Source organism: Bipolaris victoriae, assembly GCF_000527765.1.
Source record: "Bipolaris victoriae FI3 unplaced genomic scaffold scaffold_44, whole genome shotgun sequence".
Classification (NCBI taxonomy): Eukaryota; Fungi; Ascomycota; class Dothideomycetes; order Pleosporales; family Pleosporaceae; genus Bipolaris; species Bipolaris victoriae.
This window is the reverse complement of record NW_014575348.1, coordinates 192,780-214,250: the sequence shown is the minus strand read 5'-3', so window position 1 is coordinate 214,250 and position 21,471 is coordinate 192,780. Positions and strand designations below refer to the sequence as shown.

At 53.0% G+C, this 21,471-nt stretch overlaps 9 protein-coding genes across 9 annotated transcripts; 5 read left to right on the top strand and 4 right to left on the bottom strand.

Annotated features, from left to right (window-relative positions):
• Positions 1–35: 35 nt before the first annotated feature.
• Positions 36–312, bottom strand: COCVIDRAFT_37986 (hypothetical protein; the record flags this gene model as incomplete). Its single annotated transcript, XM_014701001.1, has 2 exons — positions 36–169; positions 225–312. 2 exons carry the CDS (start codon positions 310–312, stop codon positions 36–38), a joined length of 222 nt encoding a protein of 73 aa, XP_014556487.1.
• Positions 313–1,596: 1,284 nt separating this feature from the next.
• COCVIDRAFT_99834 (hypothetical protein) lies at positions 1,597–2,606 on the top strand (the record flags this gene model as incomplete). Its single annotated transcript, XM_014701000.1, has 2 exons — positions 1,597–2,404; positions 2,461–2,606. 2 exons carry the CDS (start codon positions 1,597–1,599, stop codon positions 2,604–2,606), a joined length of 954 nt encoding a protein of 317 aa, XP_014556486.1.
• Positions 2,607–4,077: 1,471 nt separating this feature from the next.
• On the bottom strand, positions 4,078–5,442 carry COCVIDRAFT_16183 (hypothetical protein; the record flags this gene model as incomplete). The annotated part of the gene is made up of 3 exons (XM_014700921.1): positions 4,078–4,365; positions 4,425–4,981; positions 5,037–5,442. The coding sequence occupies 3 exons, from the start codon at positions 5,440–5,442 to the stop codon at positions 4,078–4,080; spliced, it is 1,251 nt and encodes a 416-aa protein (XP_014556407.1).
• A 961-nt stretch (positions 5,443–6,403) lies between these two features.
• On the bottom strand, positions 6,404–6,610 carry COCVIDRAFT_71599 (hypothetical protein; the record flags this gene model as incomplete). Its single annotated transcript, XM_014700999.1, has 1 exon — positions 6,404–6,610. A coding segment is annotated over one exon (207 nt), but the record flags the coding sequence as incomplete, so codon positions are not given.
• A 1,284-nt stretch (positions 6,611–7,894) lies between these two features.
• Positions 7,895–12,931, top strand: COCVIDRAFT_26830 (glycosyltransferase family 41 protein; the record flags this gene model as incomplete). The annotated part of the gene is made up of 3 exons (XM_014700942.1): positions 7,895–9,582; positions 9,631–12,250; positions 12,302–12,931. 3 exons carry the CDS (start codon positions 7,895–7,897, stop codon positions 12,929–12,931), a joined length of 4,938 nt encoding a protein of 1,645 aa, XP_014556428.1.
• Positions 12,932–13,486: 555 nt separating this feature from the next.
• Positions 13,487–15,528, top strand: COCVIDRAFT_26829 (hypothetical protein; the record flags this gene model as incomplete). Its single annotated transcript, XM_014700940.1, has 4 exons — positions 13,487–13,814; positions 13,946–14,956; positions 15,007–15,025; positions 15,192–15,528. 4 exons carry the CDS (start codon positions 13,487–13,489, stop codon positions 15,526–15,528), a joined length of 1,695 nt encoding a protein of 564 aa, XP_014556426.1.
• A 480-nt stretch (positions 15,529–16,008) lies between these two features.
• COCVIDRAFT_99706 (hypothetical protein) lies at positions 16,009–17,629 on the top strand (the record flags this gene model as incomplete). The annotated part of the gene is made up of 3 exons (XM_014700998.1): positions 16,009–16,157; positions 16,250–16,866; positions 16,923–17,629. The coding sequence occupies 3 exons, from the start codon at positions 16,009–16,011 to the stop codon at positions 17,627–17,629; spliced, it is 1,473 nt and encodes a 490-aa protein (XP_014556484.1).
• Positions 17,630–17,882: 253 nt separating this feature from the next.
• On the bottom strand, positions 17,883–19,096 carry COCVIDRAFT_99725 (hypothetical protein; the record flags this gene model as incomplete). The annotated part of the gene is made up of 2 exons (XM_014700997.1): positions 17,883–18,615; positions 18,675–19,096. 2 exons carry the CDS (start codon positions 19,094–19,096, stop codon positions 17,883–17,885), a joined length of 1,155 nt encoding a protein of 384 aa, XP_014556483.1.
• Positions 19,097–20,470: 1,374 nt separating this feature from the next.
• On the top strand, positions 20,471–21,262 carry COCVIDRAFT_37979 (hypothetical protein; the record flags this gene model as incomplete). The annotated part of the gene is made up of 2 exons (XM_014700996.1): positions 20,471–20,699; positions 20,790–21,262. 2 exons carry the CDS (start codon positions 20,471–20,473, stop codon positions 21,260–21,262), a joined length of 702 nt encoding a protein of 233 aa, XP_014556482.1.
• Positions 21,263–21,471: the final 209 nt, after the last annotated feature.

Genomic DNA, 21,471 nt, shown 5'->3' with positions numbered 1-21,471 from the left:
GGAAGTCGAGGATAACGAAAGAGCCGAATTGGGGATCAATCAATGTGGGGAGAGTCAGCGGAAAGGAACAAGGAGCGGGATATAGGTGGTGGTGGTATAGCACCAGGAGAAGCGAAGATCAAACGAGCGGACGGGACATGAGCCCATGAACAAGAAGTAGGCGGCGGCGCTGGGCGGCAGATATGTGGACAGGACCAGAAAGCTGACCAAAGTGAAACGACGACACGAGTCGGCTTTGGTGACGAGAGTCGCGGAAGAGGGAGAGGAGTGGTGGCGAGTGTTAGTTGCCGCAGATGAAGGATGGGTAATCATGGTAGTGCGCCAGGGGAGCAGTTCCCTGTGTGATGTGAAGACGCAGGGGGTGTAATGTGGCCCCTATACTGCCAGCTCGAAGACAAAGTTGGGAAGGGAGAGATGGCGACGGCGTGCGCTAATCGAGACCAGGGTTATTTTGGCGCGCTGCAAGCAGGCTAGCCGGGGGAGGGCCGGCACAACGTCTTTTGACAGTGCGCTGGCCCAGCCAACACGAGCATTTGGCTGTGCACGCGGACGAAGCGCGCCGATGTGAATGGGGGTTAGTTGGGGTGTAGGTACGCGACGACGCGTCTTGGTAGAGAGAGGGAGGCTAGGTAGGACCTTGCAAAGGCGGAGACAGCGACGACGACAGTGATGACGAGGACAGAGTAGTCTGTAGCAGAATCCACCACCTGGCCGCTCTCCGGGGCGGGGTGGAAAGGACAGGGTCGCAGAAAAAAGTATTATTAGCGAAACTCTGCAGGACAAGGCCGGGCAGGGAGCGGCAGTGTGGCCGTAGCAGCCGACGCCAGGCAATACTGGGGCGTGGGGAGATATTGGATCGTGTTTGGGCGGTGAACTTGTTTTTACGGCCAGTGTGGCACGTCCGTCACAAACATGGTCAGGGTACGACGACGAGGCCAAAAGGAAAATGAAGTCGTAGTGGCAGCGTGGGTAGAAGGTCACCAGGGGCGTAGGCACAATGTTTGGCCTGGTGTCTCAGCGTGTGCCACAGGCAGCGAGGTGCATAAGTAGAGTTTGGTGCGGTGCGGGTGCACGGGGAAGGCCATGTTAGCCCGCGCAAGCGGGTGGCATGGCTGCAAATCTTATTCCCGTTGGTGACATGTCGAGATGACGACGGGCATGGGGATGATAAAGATGAGGCGGACGGGATCGAGGGCTGATGGAGATGGCGATGGCGATGATGAGATGCTGACCAGTACAGTACGTAGTCGTTGGTAGTGGTAAGAAGCGGGAGGAGGGGAGCAGGGGGGCGGCAGGGCAGGGCTGGCCGGCTTTGGTGTTCCTGCAGTAGCGCGGCCGTCCGACTTGCCCCGCCAGAACCAGTTCCAGTTCCAGTCACCCCACCACAGCTGTCTGGTGACGCTGACGCTGACTGACGGACTGACGGACTGACTGACTGACTAACTGAACGACTGACGGACTGCCCGCTGACTACCGCGACTACAGTAGTACATCCATCAATCTTCTCATCCACCTCACATACCGTACACACGCACATCTACGCCTACAACTCCTATACCCCACTTTACATCACCCCATCCCGTCCCGTCCCCCGCCATGCCCGACGTCAACACCATCTCCCCTCCTCCCCACGCCTCACCCTCGCCTCGCACCCAGTCGCCCTCCAGCTCGCGCTCTCCCCACTCGCTCGCCGCCACGGCTGCCTTGAATGCCGGCATCCACAACCAGGACTCGCGCTCGCCCTCGTCAGGTGACATACGGAGAGATGCAGAACGTGCCCGTCGCCGCTCCAGCATCCGCATGAACCTCAACCTCAACGATCCCGCCCTACCTGCCCCCGGCGAGATGCAGCAGAGCCCTTCAGCCCGCGCCAGAGGCACCGGTACCTGGCCACACAGCCCACACCATGAGCGCGCCCCCAGCCTAGGTGAGCTGCATCAGGAGCTCGAGGCTGAGCAGGAGGGCCAGGTCAACCGCCTCCTCAATATGATCCGCGCCCAGCAGGCCCAGATAAACAGCCTTCAAGCCAACCAGCACCCCTCGTCGGCCTCTGCTGTTGTTGACGACGGCACCCCCACCTCGGAGCGCTCCATGTCCATTCCCGCCTCGCACTCGCACTCGCAGCACATGTCGCCGCTGCCCTCGGCCGCCCAGCCCCGTTCCCGCTCGCCTTTTGGCCTGGGTTCTATCAGCCGCCAGTCGTCGTTTGCAGACCGCTCGCGCCACAGCAGTCATGCGGGCTCTCCCGCCCTGCGGCCCATATCCGGCCAAGCCGGCTCCTACGACCCCCACGACATGCTTCCCAGCCCTGCAGCCGCTAGAGATGAAAGTGCTTTTTACCAGGCAGAGACTCAGAACCTGACTCGCGAGAACCAGATGCTCAAGCAGCGGATACGAGAACTAGGTATGTACTCATCCACTTGTAACACAACACTAGTACTGACCATGATTTTTCTGTAGAACGCCAGCTAGCAGAGCAAAACGCTACCAGCCAAATTACCCACTCTCCCTCTGTCCACTCTAGTCTTGCCCCAACCCCTAATCGTCAGGCCAATGATGGTGACGATGCTCCCCAGGATGCCCAGCCATCTGCCACTGCAGAGTAATTTTTGGTCTTTTTTGTTGTCTTCTTTTTCCACCGGCATCGGATTGGGCTTCTCCTCTCATGACACGATTCTGACGGTGGCGGCGGTTGCATGGTAATGGCGTTGATATGGTTTTGAGAATAAAAAAACAGTGATTCCTAGTCATCGTTCTTTTTTTCGGTAATTTGAAGTACGACTAGTGGCTTGTGGCTGAAATCGTCACGTTAATTGACTACTATTTTAGCTTGCGCATGTGTGGTTCAGAGATGACTGTACTTTTGGTCTCGAATTGATTGTTTGCTCATCACATTGTCTTGTAACGACCACGCGGGAACTAGAACGAAATGACGATAATCACGAGATCATGCCTTGGATGCATGTACGAGAAGAAAACAAGAGATATATGGCGCAATTATACAACACGAGGAGATACGTCATGGGTATCCTGACTTGACACCCAAACACCCATGTCTACCCGCGCTCCTGCCACCTGTTCGAAACTACTCCTACCAATACACACAATCATAGCGGACTGTATTAATTTTCCTCTTCTCCATAGAAGCCCCTGCTAATAAGTACGCGCTCACTCTTTAGTATTGTGTAATATGTAGCTCCACGTCCGAAACCAGCTATTACACAAACAACAAACTAGTCCCAACCTCCACTTCCTTCCTTACACTCCCTCCAACCTCGGAATACCGCAATAACAACAGTCCTGCCTCCCATACCTTTATTCTCCGCACACCGAAACCACACTCTAGGCCCTTACCCGTCTCAACTCCCCTCCCTATGAAAATCCGAAAAAAAAGAAAACAAAAACCGTTATACCCTTTCTTTCAAACTTTCCTCGCAACATGTTTCAAGGATCCCCCTCCCCCAAAAAAAACGCAATAGAAAAAAGCTTGGACACGTGCACATTGACCACCGTGGTGTCCCTCCTCCGCACGCCTCAAGGGACCCTGGAATGTAACAAAGTTTCAGTTGGCACGGGAGAGGAAGGATAAAAAAAGTTTAAATTTGCGCAAAAGGTAAAACAAACGGTGGCACTAAAAAAAAAGAGGAATTTTGGATGACTGAGATTCGAGACAAGTGTTACTAAAGCGTGTAAGTTAGGTTGGACAAAACAAGAATGATGACTAAAGAGAGAGAGAGAGAGAGAGAGGGAAAAATTGGATAGAAAGAATTGAAATAGAAAGAATCTCCAAGTAAAGCGCTTGTAATACTAAAAAAAAGAAGCTAGAGTACGACTGCAGATACTCTCTCCTTCCACCTCAGTATCACGCGTCACCTCGGTTCCCAGAACACAGACACTTGTTTGAAGTGGAAAACGCCAAAATTTGCGCCTGCTGACCCATGCATAGTATCATCGTCCCCTCATCTCTACCTTTGCGCTCCCTATCTACCTAGTGCAAGCTAAACAAGTAAACAAACAAACAAACAAACAAACAAACAAACAAACAAACAAACAAACAAACAAACACGCGCACCTACACTACTCCTCCTCAACCTCCTCCACAGTCGCCCGTGGTGGCCGCTGAGTTGCTCCGCCCTCTGCTGTAGGTTCAGCCCCAGTAGCTTGTGGTGCGTTATCCACAGGCGCAGATGCAGGTGCAGGTGCAGGAGGAGCAGCAAAAGGAGCGGCATTTGGCGGCACAGGAGTCGTTGTCCTCGAAGCATCATGACCGTGTTTCTTGCCCTTGATACCCGCAGCCTTAGCAGCCAACTTAGCAGCTTTCTTTTCCTTTTTTGCTGCCTTCTTTGCCTTGATATCCTCGGGAGTCTGTCTATTTGTTAACACACTTTGAAAAGGGTTAAAAAGGCGGATAATGTTTCACGTACCTCTTGCCATGCCCACACAGGTCGGAACGAGTCGAAGAAACCGACGTCTTCGAATAGATTGGGGTAGAGCCAGAGACCAGGGGGCGCAACGAATATCGTGATGATGAAGAGGATCAGGCGGACAATGGCCATGACGAAGAAGAGTCCAATCAGGCCAAGCATGCCCATACTCAAGTACCACACACCTTGGCGCAGCATCAGCGGCCACAGCGGGAACAGCACAATGGCAATCACGGCCACCAAGGCGCCAAGAGCGTACAGCTTTTGCTTCCATTGCGATCCCTCGTACAGCCAAATGTAGTAGCTGTCGTCATTTGCGTCTTGGTGCTGCTCAATCTTGACCGTCCACAGACCCTTGATGCGCTTGGGCTTGGCGTGGTTATGGCCCTCGTGTTCATCCTCATCGGCCTTGGATACCCGGAGCGCAAGTAGAGAAAGCGGCAGGAGCTTGAAACAGTTCTCTGCGGTAACACGGTCGTGGACTTCTGGGAGCAGAGGGTTCTTAGCCCGTGCCTTTTGGTATGCGGGAGACTGGATGGCGCGGATTGCTCGCTTGACTATTATTTACTTGTTAATTGCATATTCACATGACAAAAAATGGTCGCATCCTACCTCTGAACATGTCCTTTCTCTTTTCGTCGTGCACGACAGTTCTAGGCTTCAAGTCCTGCGACTTGAGCCAATTCGCAAGAGCAATGGCCTCGGGCTTGGGTGGGCCGGGCTGGATGGGCTGCTGCTGCTGCTGCTGCTGTTGCGCGCGCTGCTGGGCCTCCATCTGCGCCTGCATCTGCATCTGTTGCTGAGCCATGGCCTGCTGTCGCATTCGCTGAACATATTCCTGGATTGAGATTCCATGCCTTTGAGCCTCGGCGGCAATTTGCATCTGGATTTGCTGGATTTGCTCGGGGGTGGGCTTTTCGCCATTGGGTCCGAGGGGTATCGGAATGGCAATCGAGCCCGGTGGTGGCGGGCCTTGATGGGTCTCATACTCTGGCGGGGGTTGTTCTTGTTCGGCCATGGTGAGAGCGAGAGTTTGAACCGCGGGCGAAAGAGATGACCTGACCGATCGATGCGGAGGGAAATCAGGTTGGTGATGGAGGACTCCGGAAAAACTAAGCGTTCGGCGGTTGACACGGTGGACTTTCGTGATGCCACATTACATCAAACCCCAGGCCGGCGGAAGGTAGGTCCGGGCGGGGTGACTAAGCGACGCTTGGGTACATGAAATTCTCTGCGAGCTACTAAAAGCTTTTCCTTCCACCTCACCTGTTCACAACATCTCACACTTTGTTTCCACATACTCCCAGGATACCCTATCCGCACCATGGTGTGCGCCTTATTGTTTCACGAACCCGACTAGGTCAACCGTTGTCGAATGCTGTGCACTCAGCATCCCTTTGGTAGGGTCTGGTGCGCGGCCGCACATCCCTCGAGGAATGCGCTTGGAACGACGGCGCAACCCGCCATGTAAAGGACGCCACCCTTCTCCAGCATCAGTACTAGCATGGTCAGCATGGGCCCTCCAGTATCGGCTGGCATAGGCCTTAAGGAACGAGGGCTCCTGCGGTGAGCCGCTGCATCTTTATTGAACATGGACCAGGCGGTGTCGCATGGGCATATGCAGCATGTGCTCCAAAGCGCAATCTTGCCTGGCAAATTCCCATGTTGCAAGATGGGGGTCAACTTGGCAAATGTCGACTGATGAGAAAAAAATCGACTGATGAGTTTGACCCCAGGCTTGATTGGCGACAGGAAGGCAAGCTGTCCAGGGCACCCTGGAATCCTTGTAACTGTGTGATGATGCATCACTTCACCAACACTCTGGCCCTTACTTCCCTTACTGTATAGGCCTATTTTGGTGTGAAGAAGAAGAAAGCGACCCATTACTCACCGCGGAGCCTTTCCTTTCGGGTGGCTTCAGTGGTCCTTTTCCGCGGTCAACATGCTTATGTGTGTGTTTGTGTAGTTATTGAGTGTGTTTGTGATGTGCATGATGTGGTGTGGCGGTACCTTGTCGCGCTATGGGGGATCTGCGTGGCACATGAAACGGCTGCATCAACGATGATGGCTGACGCGGGAGCCCTTGGCGTGCGGGTATGGTGATTGTTGCATGTGTCTGTGGAAGTAAGTAGAGTGTGCATGCATGTAAGTACATGCTTACATAGTCTGGTGAATGTGTTCACAACGGACGACGGGCGGGTCAGTCAGTCAGTCAGGCAGCCAGAAGGATGCACTATGCAAGCACCCAGGGCGGACGGGCTGGTGAATGATGGATGGGCCATTGTGGATATTGCGGCACCCGCGTCAATGGACGAGGGCCCCTGCAAGGCGCCGTCTCTGGCTTGTTCATGTCTCTCTCTGCAGTCTGCAGGCTACTAGCATGGCCAAGTTTTGTTTTCCATGCAGTCGGGGCGTCAGCGTCCACCGATGGCCATGTACTTACTTGGACGGCGGCGATAGTAGAAGAAGCTGGCAGCGTCCTTGTCCTTGTTCCCACGCATCCCACCTACATCCTGCCTGCATCCTGCCATCCATATCCATATCCATGCCCAGCGCCGCCACTACTCCCGCCGGTGCTCGTCCAGCTCGCCCGCCGTAGCGCGCGTTCCTCGATCCCGCTCGATCGCCTGGCGGACATCCCCCAGACCGTCTGTCACCCGGCAGGGATCGCTCCAAGCCACCTCTCGAACCACTGAGCGGATACGAAAGCGGATAGGCCTACCGCTGCCTCGTCTCCGCCGCACCACACCTCGTCATCTCGCGCGCCCGCCTATCCGCCCTCGAGTGTGCGTGTGTGTCGAGCGTGAGCGCAAGTGTGTGCGTGAGCGTGAGCCCCCAAGGGTAAAAAAGCAGCCATCGCCGCCTCGACGTGCAGCTTGCTGACACGACGTGACGGAACCGCTGCTGCGCCCCCAGTCGCAGCCCGCCCGTAACACGCTGACTCTGCCTCCTCAGCCCGCTCGACCAACGACGGCCTTCCCGCGACACGACGCCCAGAAACCGCGTCCCTACGACTGCACACTGCACCACAACGCCCACCGTCCCGACACCACCCCTGCCCGCCCGGTTCTGCCGTTGCTGCACTTTGCAAAGAGAGGGCCCGCACTTGAGCGACCCTCTCTCGCCCTCGAAGCACTCCACCGTCGCCGGGCTCCCTGCGGCTAACCTGCCAGCACGCCGACGCCCGGTGCTGAGCAGTCCAATCCACCTCCCCCCAGAGATATGTCAAGCGCAGCAGACGGGCGACGATTCCGCGAAGGCATAGGCACCAGCCGCTCCTGGTGAAGCTGTGCTGTGGGGTTGTCACCACACAGTTGGCTCCAGACAGTCGTCCCAAAGGTGACCACCGGTACACACCCTCTTGCTCGCTGCCTATCTTGGTCTCCTGCGCGACAGGCCCCATTCACCCACGCACGCACGTACGCACACACATACACCACCACCAGATTCCCTCCAACGGCTCCCCCACCATGACCATGGTTCGGCCATACCCCCCGCAGCCGCCGTCGCAGCTTCCTTCCACCCCAGGCTACAGCAACATGGCGCCTGCCCCGTCACACGCCTCCTACCTCCGCAATGGCCCTACCCCCGATGGCCGCAGCCTCGCCCAACACTCTATCCCCCAACAATACGCCCATCCACTCTCTAGACACAGCGCGTACGGTTCGCCGCCCTCCGATACGGGCCGCACTCCAAAGCCCGCTGAGCACATGCTGCGCCGCAAGACGCCGAATGGTATTCTGGCCGCCGCATACGATGGCACATCTGTCGAGACAAACGGAGAGCCCCATGCGACAAAGCACATCTTGCTTCCTGTGACCGCCGAATCAGGCATGCCTTATCGCATTAACAAAGATCTCCCTCTCCGCTCGCCAGCTCTCCATCGTGGCCACGCCCAGAATCAGCGAGATGCGCTGGAATGGAGTGCGAGTCGTTACTTTGAAACGGGATCTGGGCTCTCTGCCCAACACTTACCACAAATTGATTCGATGCTCAACCAAATACCCCCATTGCAACCCCTTGAGCCCTACCAGATGTACGGCAATCCTTTCTGCACCCCCATGGGGCCTCCGTTTCAAACACCCCTGAATCCCACAGTCTCCAACGACCAAGGGCCATACGGCCCATATTGGCACGATGGCACCTACATTCCTTATCGGCCTGCTGCCATGCGCGATCCTCGATTTTTGCATCATCCTAATCACAACTGGAGTCATTCACATAACAACCCCTTTGCAGGTCACCCATACAGTAATGTCATGCCCAATCTTTCACATCATCAGCCAAATCCTGTTCAATTAGACTATGCACATGGCGCCTACGGTCGCGCCCCAAGGCCGCAACTGGATTTTTCGCCATATGCGCAGCCCCATGCAAACGTTGCATTGGACTATCAAAATCAGCTCCTCCCTCCGCCCCCTACTCAACGTCCTCAAGATTTCTTGCATTCCGGTCAAACAACACCTATCGCTGAGCACATGCCCAATATTCCGCTCGATGATTTCAGTGCATTACCTCCGAGCGAACAGCCGAGGGAAAAGGTGTTTGCATGGGCCCATGCTGTCTACGTAGACATGCTTAGACATTTACAAGCGACCCGAAAGACTAATTCACATCCCCATGGCCGTACACATCAACGGCCTCATATTTACCCCAAACCGCCGCGGCAACCTGGAGGCAGCGTTTCTGGCCCTTCCGTCAGCAGTATGCCATCTCTAGAACGACGTGTATCGTGTCCAGTGCCCAATCACTATGCGTCACCTCAACCTGGATCAGAATTCGTGCACAAGAGACCTCAAATGCCGCATTCACGTTCGTTATCAGCATGGTCAGCCGGGGGTCCTGGTCCAAATAGCCAGGTGTGGCAAGGAGGCATGCCACTACAACATTCCATGCAGCCCCATACTCCAGTTATCGAGCCACCACGGACTTTACGCCGAATGTCTGGATCTGTTGCCGGTGTTCACCAGAGCCTCCAACACGGTGTACCTCCAAGCGTGACTACTGCTTCTGCCCTAGATGCCATCACCAAACATTGCGAGGAAAGTAAATGGACTTGGATCGATGGTATTCTTCTGGGTGGTTGTCTGGCTTACGCACTAGGCGACTACCAAAAAGCTCAAGACTGGTACAAGCATATCTTGACCCTGGACAAAGAGTAAGCACGCCCTGTTTTCTGTGTATACTCAATGCTAACCCAATGTAGCCACGTTGAAGCCATTTCGAATCTGGCGGCTACCATGCTTGCTCTTCAGCAAAAGCGTGAAGCTGAGAGCCATTGGAGGCGCGCTGTCAAATTACGTCCAAGCTATTTTGAGGCTGTCGAGCACCTCATTGGTTTACTCTGTAGTGATCACAAGGGACGAGAGGCGGTTCAGGTCATCGAAGATGTCGAACGCCAGCTCAGGTTCGTCAAGAGAGGAGATGCCCTGCGAAGCCTTGAAGCGCAAAGCGAGCGTTCAGCCTCTACGTATAGCGAGTCGAGCCTCTCGGAAGCATCCGATCGCCCCATTTTCGAATTCGAAGGCGAAGAATCATCGGTTTTCAAAGAGCTAGACGAGCTCCCTGGCTCGGATCAACCCGGCTTTGGCTCGAGTGGATATGCCATTGCAGGTTGCGATAACGGTCGCATTCTTGCATTGGTACATGCGAAGGGTAACATGCTCTACGCACTTGGTGATAATGCAGCCGCTGCCAGAGCTTTTGAAGATGCAGTTCTTATTGGGACTGGACCACACACCAATGGTATCGATGGCCTTATTAAGCGTATCCTTGCCGTTGTTGGATACGACGTTGCGGAGCGTTCACCAGGTGGACGCCGTGTGCCACCCTCATCCGATCCAATCCTGTTGCCACCGGATGCAGCTACTAGGACGGCTCAGCTTTGCTTCCCACCTCATGGCCAGCTCCCTGGTCTGAAACATGTTTCCAGTGAAGGTCTTTCGCGGAAAGCAGCTATATCCACAATGAGCAACTCGTTACTCTCACTCGCGAAAATCTTCCAAGACGGCATGGCAACCAACTCGCCAAAGACCCCAACATACCAAAGTACACACGGTGTCCGAGAGATCCTGGCTCTTTATTACTTATCATTATCCCTTCAGCCGAGTCCATCAACAGCCAACAACGTCGGCATTTTACTTGCCAGCGTGCAACAGTCTGCCCCTGCAAAACCGAGTCCTGTGTCGCACGCTTTTGCTCAGCCTCAGATACCTGGCTTGGTTCCGGGCAGTGGCGTTGCTCTTGCCCTTGCATACTACTCCTATGGACTTCAGTTGGACTCGTCTCACGCTCACCTGTACACGAACCTCGGAAGTCTTTTGAAGGACATTGGTCAACTGGATTATGCTATCAACATGTACGAAAAGGCCGTCCAATGCGATCAAGGGTTCGACATTGCTCTCGCAAATCTTGCCAACGCCGTCAAAGACAAAGGCCGGATCGCCGATGCAATCTTCTATTATCGCAAGGCAGTCAAGTCAAGCCCTGACTTCGCAGAAGCTGTTTGTGGGCTTGCCAATGCTCTCAACTCAGTTTGCAACTGGGCTGGCAGAGGCGGAATAGCCGATGATCACGGTTCCAGAGACCGCTGGCACGTCAATGAGAACGGCATGCTTTTGGACGCCACTCTACCAGGTGCTTCCAGTTCCGGATGGATCCACAAGGTTGTTAAACTGGTTGAGAAGCAGCTTGCTGATGGCGAAGACTGGGGCAGAGGTGTCATGGACGACTACTTCATCCAGGATATCATGCGTCCTTTCGTTCTCACTGGCACTAACGCACAAGACACCAAAGAGAAGGAGGATAGCATGAGACGGGTATTGACTAAATGGAAGGGTCAGAAGTGGGAAGGCGCTCGTATCGTGCGTCTTGTTGAGCGTGCGATAAGATGGATGACCTGGCAGTGGTACCAGGATCGACATGTGACTGGACAGCAGCGACCATCATCCTCATACAGAAGGCCGCAGCTCCCGGCGGGCTTGACGATACCTGCAGCCCCGACTGTACTGCCTTTTCACACCTTCACATGTCCCATGTCGGCCAAGCAAATTCGTCTAATATCGCAACGGAACGGTCTGCGTATCTCATGTTCAACATTGAGGGTTCCCTGGCTTCCACCCACTGTTTATCAACCACCAGCCCCACCGAGGCCATATCTGAAAGTCGGCTACGTATCTTCAGACTTCAACAACCATCCACTGGCTCATCTGATGCAGTCTGTGTTTGGGTTACACGACCCGAGCCGTGTAAAAGCATACTGTTATGCGACCACTGCGAGTGACGGATCTGAGCACCGCAAGCAGATTGAGAAGGAATCTCCAGTCTTCTATGACGCCAGCAGTTGGTCTGCGGAGCGATTGGTACACCAGATCACCAGTGACGGCATACATGTCCTTGTGAACCTTAACGGATACACCAGAGGGGCAAGGAATGAAGTATTTGCTGCCCGCGCGGCCCCTGTTCAAATGGCCTTTATGGGTTTTGCGGGTACCCTCGGCGCCGAATGGTGTGACTACCTGCTTGCTGATGATACTGCTGTGCCACCGGACACTCTCCGTCAATGGCGCCGTAACATCGACCTTGAAGATGCACTGGTAGATGACAACAGTGGCGGCACGGACGACAAGTGGATATACGGAGAAAACATCATCTTCTGCAGAGATACGTTCTTCTGCTGTGACCACAGACAGAGTGCTCCAGACTCACAAGGTCGACAGCCAAACTGGGAAGAAGAGCAACAACGAAGATGGGCGATGCGCAAAGAAATCTTTCCCAACCTTTCAGACAACGCCATTATTCTTGCAAACTTCAACCAGCTGTACAAGGTAGGTCAATCATGACTCCGATTATCATACGTTGACTAATCATTCTACCAGATCGAACCCACGACGTTCCGCACTTGGTTGCGCATTCTTGAGAAGATCCCTAACGCCGTTCTCTGGCTATTACGATTCCCCGACCTTGGCGAGACAAATCTGAAGCAAACAGCTCTCATGTGGGCAGGTGCAGAAGTTGCTAGCCGTATCATGTTTACCGACGTTGCCCAGAAGCATCAGCACATTTCTCGGGCACGCGTCTGCGATCTGTTCCTTGACACACCCGAGTGCAACGCTCATACAACGGCTGCAGATGTGCTTTGGTCCGGTACGCCGTTGCTAACGCTACCACGATACAAGTACAAGATGTGCTCTCGAATGGCAGCGTCTATTCTTAAAGGCGCATTGCCAAAGACGCCCGCCGGTGCACAAGCTGCGAAAGAGCTTATCGCATCTAGCGACGAAGAGTACGAGGACATGGCTGTCCGCCTAACACGCGATTACAAGTACGAGGGTCACCGACCCACTGGACGACTCAGTGAATTACGACGCATGCTCTACGAGTCACGGTGGACCAGCCCTCTTTTTGACACCAAGAGATGGGTTCGGGATTTAGAAGATGCATACGAAATAGCATGGAAGAAATGGGAAAAGGGAGAGGGCGGTGACATATGGCTGAAGCATTCATAGCTCTCGTAAGCATAGCGGTTGCATTGTCATTTGCTAGAAGCGCGCTTGAGGCTAGACCCGGCATGCATGTGTTTTGGGCTTAGATTCTTGGTTTGGATTCTGCGAATTTTGCGAAGCACGTACTGGGATTTCGTAAGCAGTTGGTTACTGCGGTTATATTCTCTTGTTCCTATACCCCACATTGATTTGAATTGGATATGTTTCTTGGTTACATAGGGGTGTTTGCATGCCCTCGGTTGCTTCATGTTAATGGGCATTTGTGTGGGTGTTATGCTGGTTAGCCATGTGGATAATAAGACTATTGACTCGCGGTCGGCTACATGTTGTGTCTGTTTTCAGAGCGAGTAGGCATTCTTTGGTGGACTTCAAAAGTGACAAGCATTCAGGAGGAAGCCCGATCTCTGTTGTAATCGCGCTAGTAAAGCTTAGCGCGATCGCAACTCCATTCATATTGCCGTCGCCGCTCGTCAGCGGAATTGATAGTTGGTATCATTGACCCTTCTTGCTTGTATCCTTTCAAAGCGCATCATTATCTTATCTTGCTCAAGACGCACCATGGCTCCACGCAAGAAAGCCGTAACAGCAGCAGCCAATTCTAACAAAGCTGCAAAGTCTGCCAAGGCAATCATCACATCCCCTTCAACACCACCCACCGTTGCGCTACCGCCATCGCGTATCCACAGCACATCGTACCACTACCCGCTCATCTTGGGCAACCGGTCAGCATGCGACGCGTTGCTGTCCTGGTTCAATGGCGTCGCTGAGACGCGTAGTATGCCGTGGAGAAAAGCGTGGATCGACCCCGCAGACTTTGAAGGCCGAGAAGAAGAGCTTAAAAGGGTTCTATCGAAAAGAGCCTATGAGGTTTGGGTGTCTGAAGTCAGTAAGTAGGCGCTCTCATTTTTTGCAAATGCTACGCGATGCGATGCTAAATCGCGTAACGCGCCAAAACGCGTCATCACGTGCTCATCAGTTTAGCCACTCTCACGTGCCATCCATACTAACAAGCGTTAGTGTTACAACAGACACGTGTGTCGACAGTCATTCCATATTTCAACAACTGGATAGCAAAATGGCCCACCGTGGAAGACCTTGCTGCTGCAAATCATGACGATGTGCTCTCCGTTTGGAAAGGCTTGGGATACTACTCCCGTGCAACTCGGCTTCACGAGGGCGCTAAGCAGATGACGTCTGCACCTAGTGCTTCGGGCGTAATTCCCAGTGGGGCGGTTGAACTTCAAGAAGTGCCCGGTATCGGGAGATATACTGCAGGTGCGGTATCCAGTATCGCATTTGGCGAAGCCGAACCAGTACTCGATGGAAACGTTGCAAGAGTACTAAGCCGGCAGTTGGGCCTGTACATGGACGCAAAAGATAAAAAGACGACAGATGTGATGTGGGACATGGCGGACCAATTGATCAAATTTGCCTCCAACTACCCAGAACAGCGGAAAAACGCTGTACCGGGTCTATGGAACCAGGCGCTCATGGAACTCGGATCTACCATCTGTACTCCACGACCACGGTGTGACGAATGTCCCATACAAGCCACGTGCAGAACATACAGCGAAGGAAAAGCCTTATCTGAGAAGCGCCAAGCATCTACTGCCATCCCGGACATTGAAGATGCATGCATACTGTGTGCGCCACTGGATACCGAAGATTTGGTTACTATTGCCGAGGACGAAGCAGCAGACGACACAGCAAGAGCTACCAAGAAGAGAAAAGCTGCTGTGAAGCAGACCAACACCCTCTCGAATTACTTCACCGTCAGCGCACCAAAATCTAACGCTGACACCGAAACTGATCCAGAGAGTGCCGACGACACCCCAGTGGAAGAGTCCAAGAAGCGGAAATTGCCCCCACCGGCTTCAGATATAAAGCCCATCTTGAGCTACTGCTCCTTGTTTCCTATGAAAGTTGCAAAGAAGAAGGCTGCAGAGGAAGATTGTGTTGTGTGCATGATTGAGCTGTGCTTTCCAGATGGTGGAAGCAAGTGGCTAATCGAACAAAGACCAAGCAAAGGTTTGATATCTTGTATCTCAAGTAGTTGCTGTACTAACAAATGCCGCTAGGGCTTTTGGCATCCTTGTGGTACGTAAACCATGTCCAGCCACTCGGAGGTGCTACTACACCTAGGTGTTGGTTGCTATCTTCTCGATACCCCGGTACACATATCCGCGCGGTACCCGTCGTGATAGGCCATCCGTCTTAGCTTTCCTCATTATCTTCTCCCAAGCGTCTACTGATTGTGGCACAGGCAGTTCCCACAGGTCTCACTACCGGCATCACAAAAGACGCCGCAGCAACGCAAGACTCTCGCCCAGAAACACGTTGCTGACCTCGCTGCAGGCAAGGTTGATATGAGTCAAGCGCGTTATGTGGCGTCTTTGTCGCCATTGGTCCATGTCTTCACTCATTTAAAGCTCACCATGCACGCCTATCAGTTCAGGATCGACGCTGATAACGCAAAAAGTTTCGAGCCGGTATGCAAGGGCCCGCCGGCCCGCAAGTGGGTGGATGGTGCGTCCATGGACGACGAGACGTTGTCGACTGGAATGCGCAGATGCTGGGACCTTCTTTCCAGCGAGAAGTAAATGGGCTCAACACATGGAAAGTTGGGTCGATGTTTCCGGAGGCGTTCCCGGGACCCCACGCGTCGTTATCTCTCGCCAAGCGTTTGCCGTGTGGACTCCCGCCCTTCGCCTCCTTGGCTGTCTCCACTCGCTCTGGGGAAGTGGAACGATAACGCATGGCGGAGGCCCCGACCATACCAGGCAAGGAGAATACTTTCTTTTTGTACGCTGGCTCGCCTTGGTAGCAACCTTGCGTTGGATCCGTGGTGGTGCGCTGCCCGTATCAGTGGCACCTCCGGTCGAATGAAAAAAACATGTTTGGTTTGGGTAATCAGCGAGATATATATTGCATGTGACGGGTTATTACTTGAATATAAGCAAACGTTATTCCCCGGTGTCGACTAGCATCCCGCAGGTCGATTTCTAGTGTAAAAGCTATTCAGCGCGCGCGCACTCCCGCCTACACTAGCAGTTCTGTTAGTCGTAGTTAGTAGTAGAATCATGGCTACACCACCTGCCCCGACTCCTGTACTGGAGTGGCCAGACTACAACACCACTCCGACTGGGGGCGACCCACTGACTACCGATCTCAACGCTCCATATGATAAAGGGGACCTATGCTGGATGCTGGTCAGCACAGTACTGTGCTGGTAAGTCCATCATTTTTTTTTTCCATTTCATGGGGCTGCCAGACAGACAAAGAGACGACAACACCCCTTAAAACTAACACTTGCAACACCAGGCAAATTACCCCAGCAATCGGCTTCCTCTACGCAGGCATGCACCGCCGCAAAGCCGCCATGACCATGATTTTCCAATCTCTCTTCTGCGCCTGCGCCGCCGGAATCCAGTTCTGGGTCTATGGATACTCCCTCTACCAATCGCACACCACTGGTCCTTTTATCGGCGACTTGTCTAAAGCGGGCTTGCACACTGTACTCGGCTACCCCTCTCTCGCAAATTCTGATATCCCTGATATCTTATATGCGTGTTTCGGGTTTACCTTTGTCACTGCCACGGCGATGATTCTGGCGGGAGCGATGTTGGAGCGTGGCCGGTTGGGCCCGTCAATGATTTTCCTACTGTGCTGGACGACGTTTGTGTACTATATCCTCGCGTATGCGGAGTGGAACCCTAGCGGCTGGTTGTATCAGCTTGGAGTACTGGATTTTGCGGGATCAGGTCCCGTGCATATTGCGTCTGGCTTTTCTGCGCTGGCCTGGGCGATTATGCTGGGTCCGCGTGTGGATCCGCACAAGGAGTCGCTGCACGCGCGGATGCCGCATTTCAGGCCGCATAGCCCGTTTTTGATTGGGCTGGGCACGATTTTTATTTGGTTTGGGTGGTTTGCGTTTAATGGTGAGTTTGGATATCATCTCTTGCATGCAATGGCCACGTACTGATAAGTGATCAAGGTGCTTCAACGGCAAATCTCTCCATCCGCTCCATCTACATTGTCTGCAACACCAACCTCGCCGCTTCAGGCGGCGGCCTCGCCTGGGTCGCCCTCGAATACCTCTTCACACGCAAATTCTCCATCATAGGTTTCTGCTCCGGCATCATCTCCGGTCTCGTCGGCATCACCCCCGCCTGCGGCTTCGTCCCCATCGAAACCGCCGCGTTAGTCGGCGCACTCACATCCTGCGCCTCCTTCTTTACCGTAAAATACAAGCACCTTCTTCGTGTAGACGAGGGTCTCGACATCTTCGCCATCCACGGCATGGGCGGCTTCGTCGGCGACATCCTCACCGGCTTCTTTGCCTCCAAAACCATCCCTGCGCTCGACGGCAAAAGCAACACTTACGAGGGCGGCTGGTGGAACCACAACTGGAAGCAAATGGGATACCAGCTCGCCGCTGCGACTACCTGCGCTGCATGGTCGTTTGTCATTTCAATCATTCTTCTCTTCATTATTAATAAGATCCCTGGGTGCCATATTAGGGCTACAGAGGAGGAGGAACTACGGGGGCTGGATTACAAGTATTTTAGCGATGTGGAGGAGGATTTGGTCGTGCTGAATGGGTATGGCAGTGCGAGGTTGGGCGAGTCGGGTTTGGGGGTTGTGTCGAGTGGGGAGGGGAGTCATCAGGATATTCCTGTTGATGCGGGCAAGCGGGATTGAAAGAGTAGATAAGGACCATATTTAATTCATGCTACAGAAACCTATGACCATTTGAATCGATCAGCAAGACTACAATTACATGCCATAATATCTTCCAGATCCTTTGCCGGATTGGAAGAGATGTCTCAGGAGTGGGGTGTCGTGCAGTGTTGTACAGCGCAAATGGGGGTGTGGTTCAGTCTTGGAAAAAGCAAATGGGTTTGTGTGATGCAGTCATGTAAAAAGCAAATGGGTGTGTGAGGTGTATGACAGCTCACTTCTGTTCAGAGGACTGTCCGGGTTTGAGGTTCTCCGAGCCCTGAGGAGGTCGTATGGAAAGCGTTGTGGTACCTTGCTCCAACAACTTGTTGTGCGAGGTGACTTCACCGACATAGTTGAACGCCATGTTGGTGCGGTCCAACTGGGTCCAAACCGAGATGGGGAGTGAGAAGAGGATAACCGAAGATGAGGCGTCCCAGGCGCCTTCCAATTTTATCTCCATGTTCATGATCGAGGAAGGCAACTGTTCGCTGAGCCATTTCTTCAAATTGCCAAGGACCTTGTCGTCGACAGACTCCTTCAGATGCGCAGTGAGCAAGATACGTGGGCTATTTGGCTTGAGAGGTGGAGCTGAAGCTATCTTGCCTTTGTACTTTCCCAAGACGATCGAGGGTTTGCCGTCGCGTCGATGGTAGAATGGGATCGCTTCGAGGTTCAAAGCCCTCCGCTCCGTCATGAGGGCGTTGTAAAGCGTGGAAATTGTGAACTGCTTACCCGAGAAGCGACGGAGTTGGGTGCATATAGCCTTTGTGAAGCATGTGTCAGGGTCTGCAGCAGCTACCTGCGTTGAAGCAGCCAACAACTCTGCGTCTGCCAACATGCACTCGGCGGCGTAGCAGCAGTCCATGATGTGCAGTACTTCACATTCTTCCGTCCCAAGGATATCGGTTGCCTTTACCCAGTCCAACTCTTTCGTGCGGAACTTTCCGTTAGCATCGATTGCACCCCTAAAAAATTGTATCAGTATATACATTGCAAGCAATGAACCCATAACTGCTTAACTTACCCGAGCATCAGCCTCTTTTCGGGTACTCGGAGCGAATCTGTACTGCGCGCAGGCTGAACTTGTCCGTGACCAGAGAAGACAAGGATGACCAGACAGTCCTTGGCTGTGAATCCTTTTTTCTCCAGCACTTCGATCTCTTTGAATATAAGCCAGTGCGGGTTATCGTGATTCGTGAGCAGCAGGCGTTTGATCATGTGAATGTGATAGAAGTTGCTGAAGATGTCCGCTAGTTCTTCCTCGAGCGGATCGCAGCCAATATCGTCATCCTGGAAGTGCATGAGGACTACAGAAACCTTCTTATAGTCGTTTTGAAAGTTCTTCCCTAGCCCTGAGTGAATAGCTTCCTTGAGTTCAGCCGAGATCTGTGTTGACGATAGCTGATATGGTTTCTGCCATGCACGTGAGGGGAATGAACCAGACATCTTGTGGTGGCTGATGGGTACGGGTGCGGCAGTTCTGTACGTATGTGAGCTGATGAGTGGTCCTAGTAATGACACTACTTACTGTGGTTTGGCTTGGAGTAGATACTGCAGTTCAGCTTGGAGGAGAGGTGAGGAGTGGTGGTTTGAGTGGGTGGAATCCTGAGCTTTATACTTGGAGGCAATGATAGGTGAAGGCACAAAGTACGCAGTCACGCTCGCTTCTGCCTAGGTGACTCTTCAAATTCTCACTGCCAGTGCGTTTGCAGTCCAAACACGGTACAATACCAATCTCAATATTACTAAGATTCACCGCTGGTTCGTTGGGAGTATGGCCACGGTACAATACCAACCTGAGGATGACCACAATTCACCACCGGCGCTTTTGAAGTCTAAACATTGCATAATACCAATCTGAATATTACTACAATTCACTGCTAGTTCGTTTGAAGTCCAAGAGGTTGTTGCATCGTTAGAGATGTTATGGCGCTGCCATTACTAGGACTTACTTATCCCGTTTGGGTATAGCGCCTTGACTGGGATTCTGTACTTAGCCTCACCTCCCACAGTTCCGAGATAGACAACTTGTACTATACTGTTTTGATACCTGTCCCTTTTGGCGGCCGTCCCGGCCCGTGACAGGAGTAGCTTCAACCTTAATTTTTCGGCGTTCTAATAGCAAAACTTTATGCTATATGTATGGACGACTCTAACAATGCGCATAGTCGAGGAAGCATGTCTACACAACTGAGAGTTCCCATCAGGAATGCCATGCCCATACCATGTGTCCCGCATCAAAAACGAAAAGGCAAGAATATACGACATTCCAGCTATGAGAAGCCCTTGAGACTCGTTCTCTGCGTGTCCATGCCATTCTTAGCTGCCAAAGGTCATGCGTTGTACATATCCGCCGCTAAGGGCTCCGCTAAGTCTGATAGCGGGTAAGCGAGGCATTGCATGACTAGTCACCACATCCTCTTTCACTGCAGTAAACTTCTTTGAGTTGGTTTAGTATTCGCAGGCTTTCCATTATGTTGGCATTGCGTGGTTGTTCGGAAGACCTCAAACATCCGCATATCACATTGGAGGGATCAGAACATGTAGGACTTCGCTCCTCGGAGAAAGGTCGTGAGATGCGCCACTCGCTTGCTAGGTACTTTATTGGTATGGCTTTTTCAGCTGAACATCGTATGTTGGCTATATCGGGAACTGTCCCGTCCCGCCTGACCCCTCTTTTTCGCCGAACTACGAGATCAAAGCCGACTCAAGGCTCCAAGAAACGGCGCCTTTGATCACCTTCGAGTCGCATCTCTATTGCGCGGCATAGGGACAACTACCAACTACTCCTACTTTGCAAACTATCACCATCAGCTCACCATGTACGGTGCTCCACCTGGATTCCCCCCACCGCCTCAGCAGCCGGCGCCTCCGCCATCAGGCTGGACTGAACACTTGTTCTACACGAATGGGAAGGGCACACCGGCCTTTGAAGCACTGATGAAGGAGTTCTTTGTAAAGCTTGATCCCAGAGGCACCGGGTACATTACTCCAGAAGCCTTTTCAAGCTTCTTGGAGGCATCGCGCGTCAAGGATTCGGACAACATCTGTAAGTCATCTTTTCCACCACAGTGAAGCTTTGAATTCAAAGCAAACTTTGCGCAAAAGAATACTGACCCTTTCTTGCTTTAACACGTAGGGAAGAGAAGTCTCAAGGACGGCGGCATGTTTGCAAAAGAGGACATGGCCGACTTCGAGTTCAAGGCTGCACTAGAAGGCTTCTACTTCGATCACAAGGTCGTAGTGCGCAATCCTAATGCGCCACAGTTACCATACGGTGGCATGCCCCTCCTCAGCCTGGCCGGGTTTATCGACTTCATGTCAGTCGAATATGCGTCGGATCCAGACGACATATTTGTCGTGCCTGGACTGAACAATGCCTTGCGCGTGTACAATATCTGGCCAGAGCGTGGGCCCTTGCCGCGATATGTGTTTCCTGAGAGACGGCCAGTGGAGATTCAGCAGCGCATCGATCAAGCAAGCCAACGCTGTGCTGCAAATGCGCAGGAGAAGATCATGGCGAACCAGGCACGGCTTCAGATGAAGCTGCAAGGTCAACAAAATGCCCTTGATTTGATTGACGGGACTCGTAGATACTATCGCTACTATTGAAGACTCTAGAGAGTCCGCAAGATTACAAACGGGACCGTTGTGTTGAGCTGAAACCAACTCAGAGTCTACTTTGATGCTATACAATTCACTATATATTCTATTATGCTCGTGTAAAGTTCAGCGTATACATTCATGATGCTCTCTGGCTGGGTAGGAATCGAAATAACCAAACTTCTAGGCGCTCCCGAGCGCTACGTACAACGCCATTG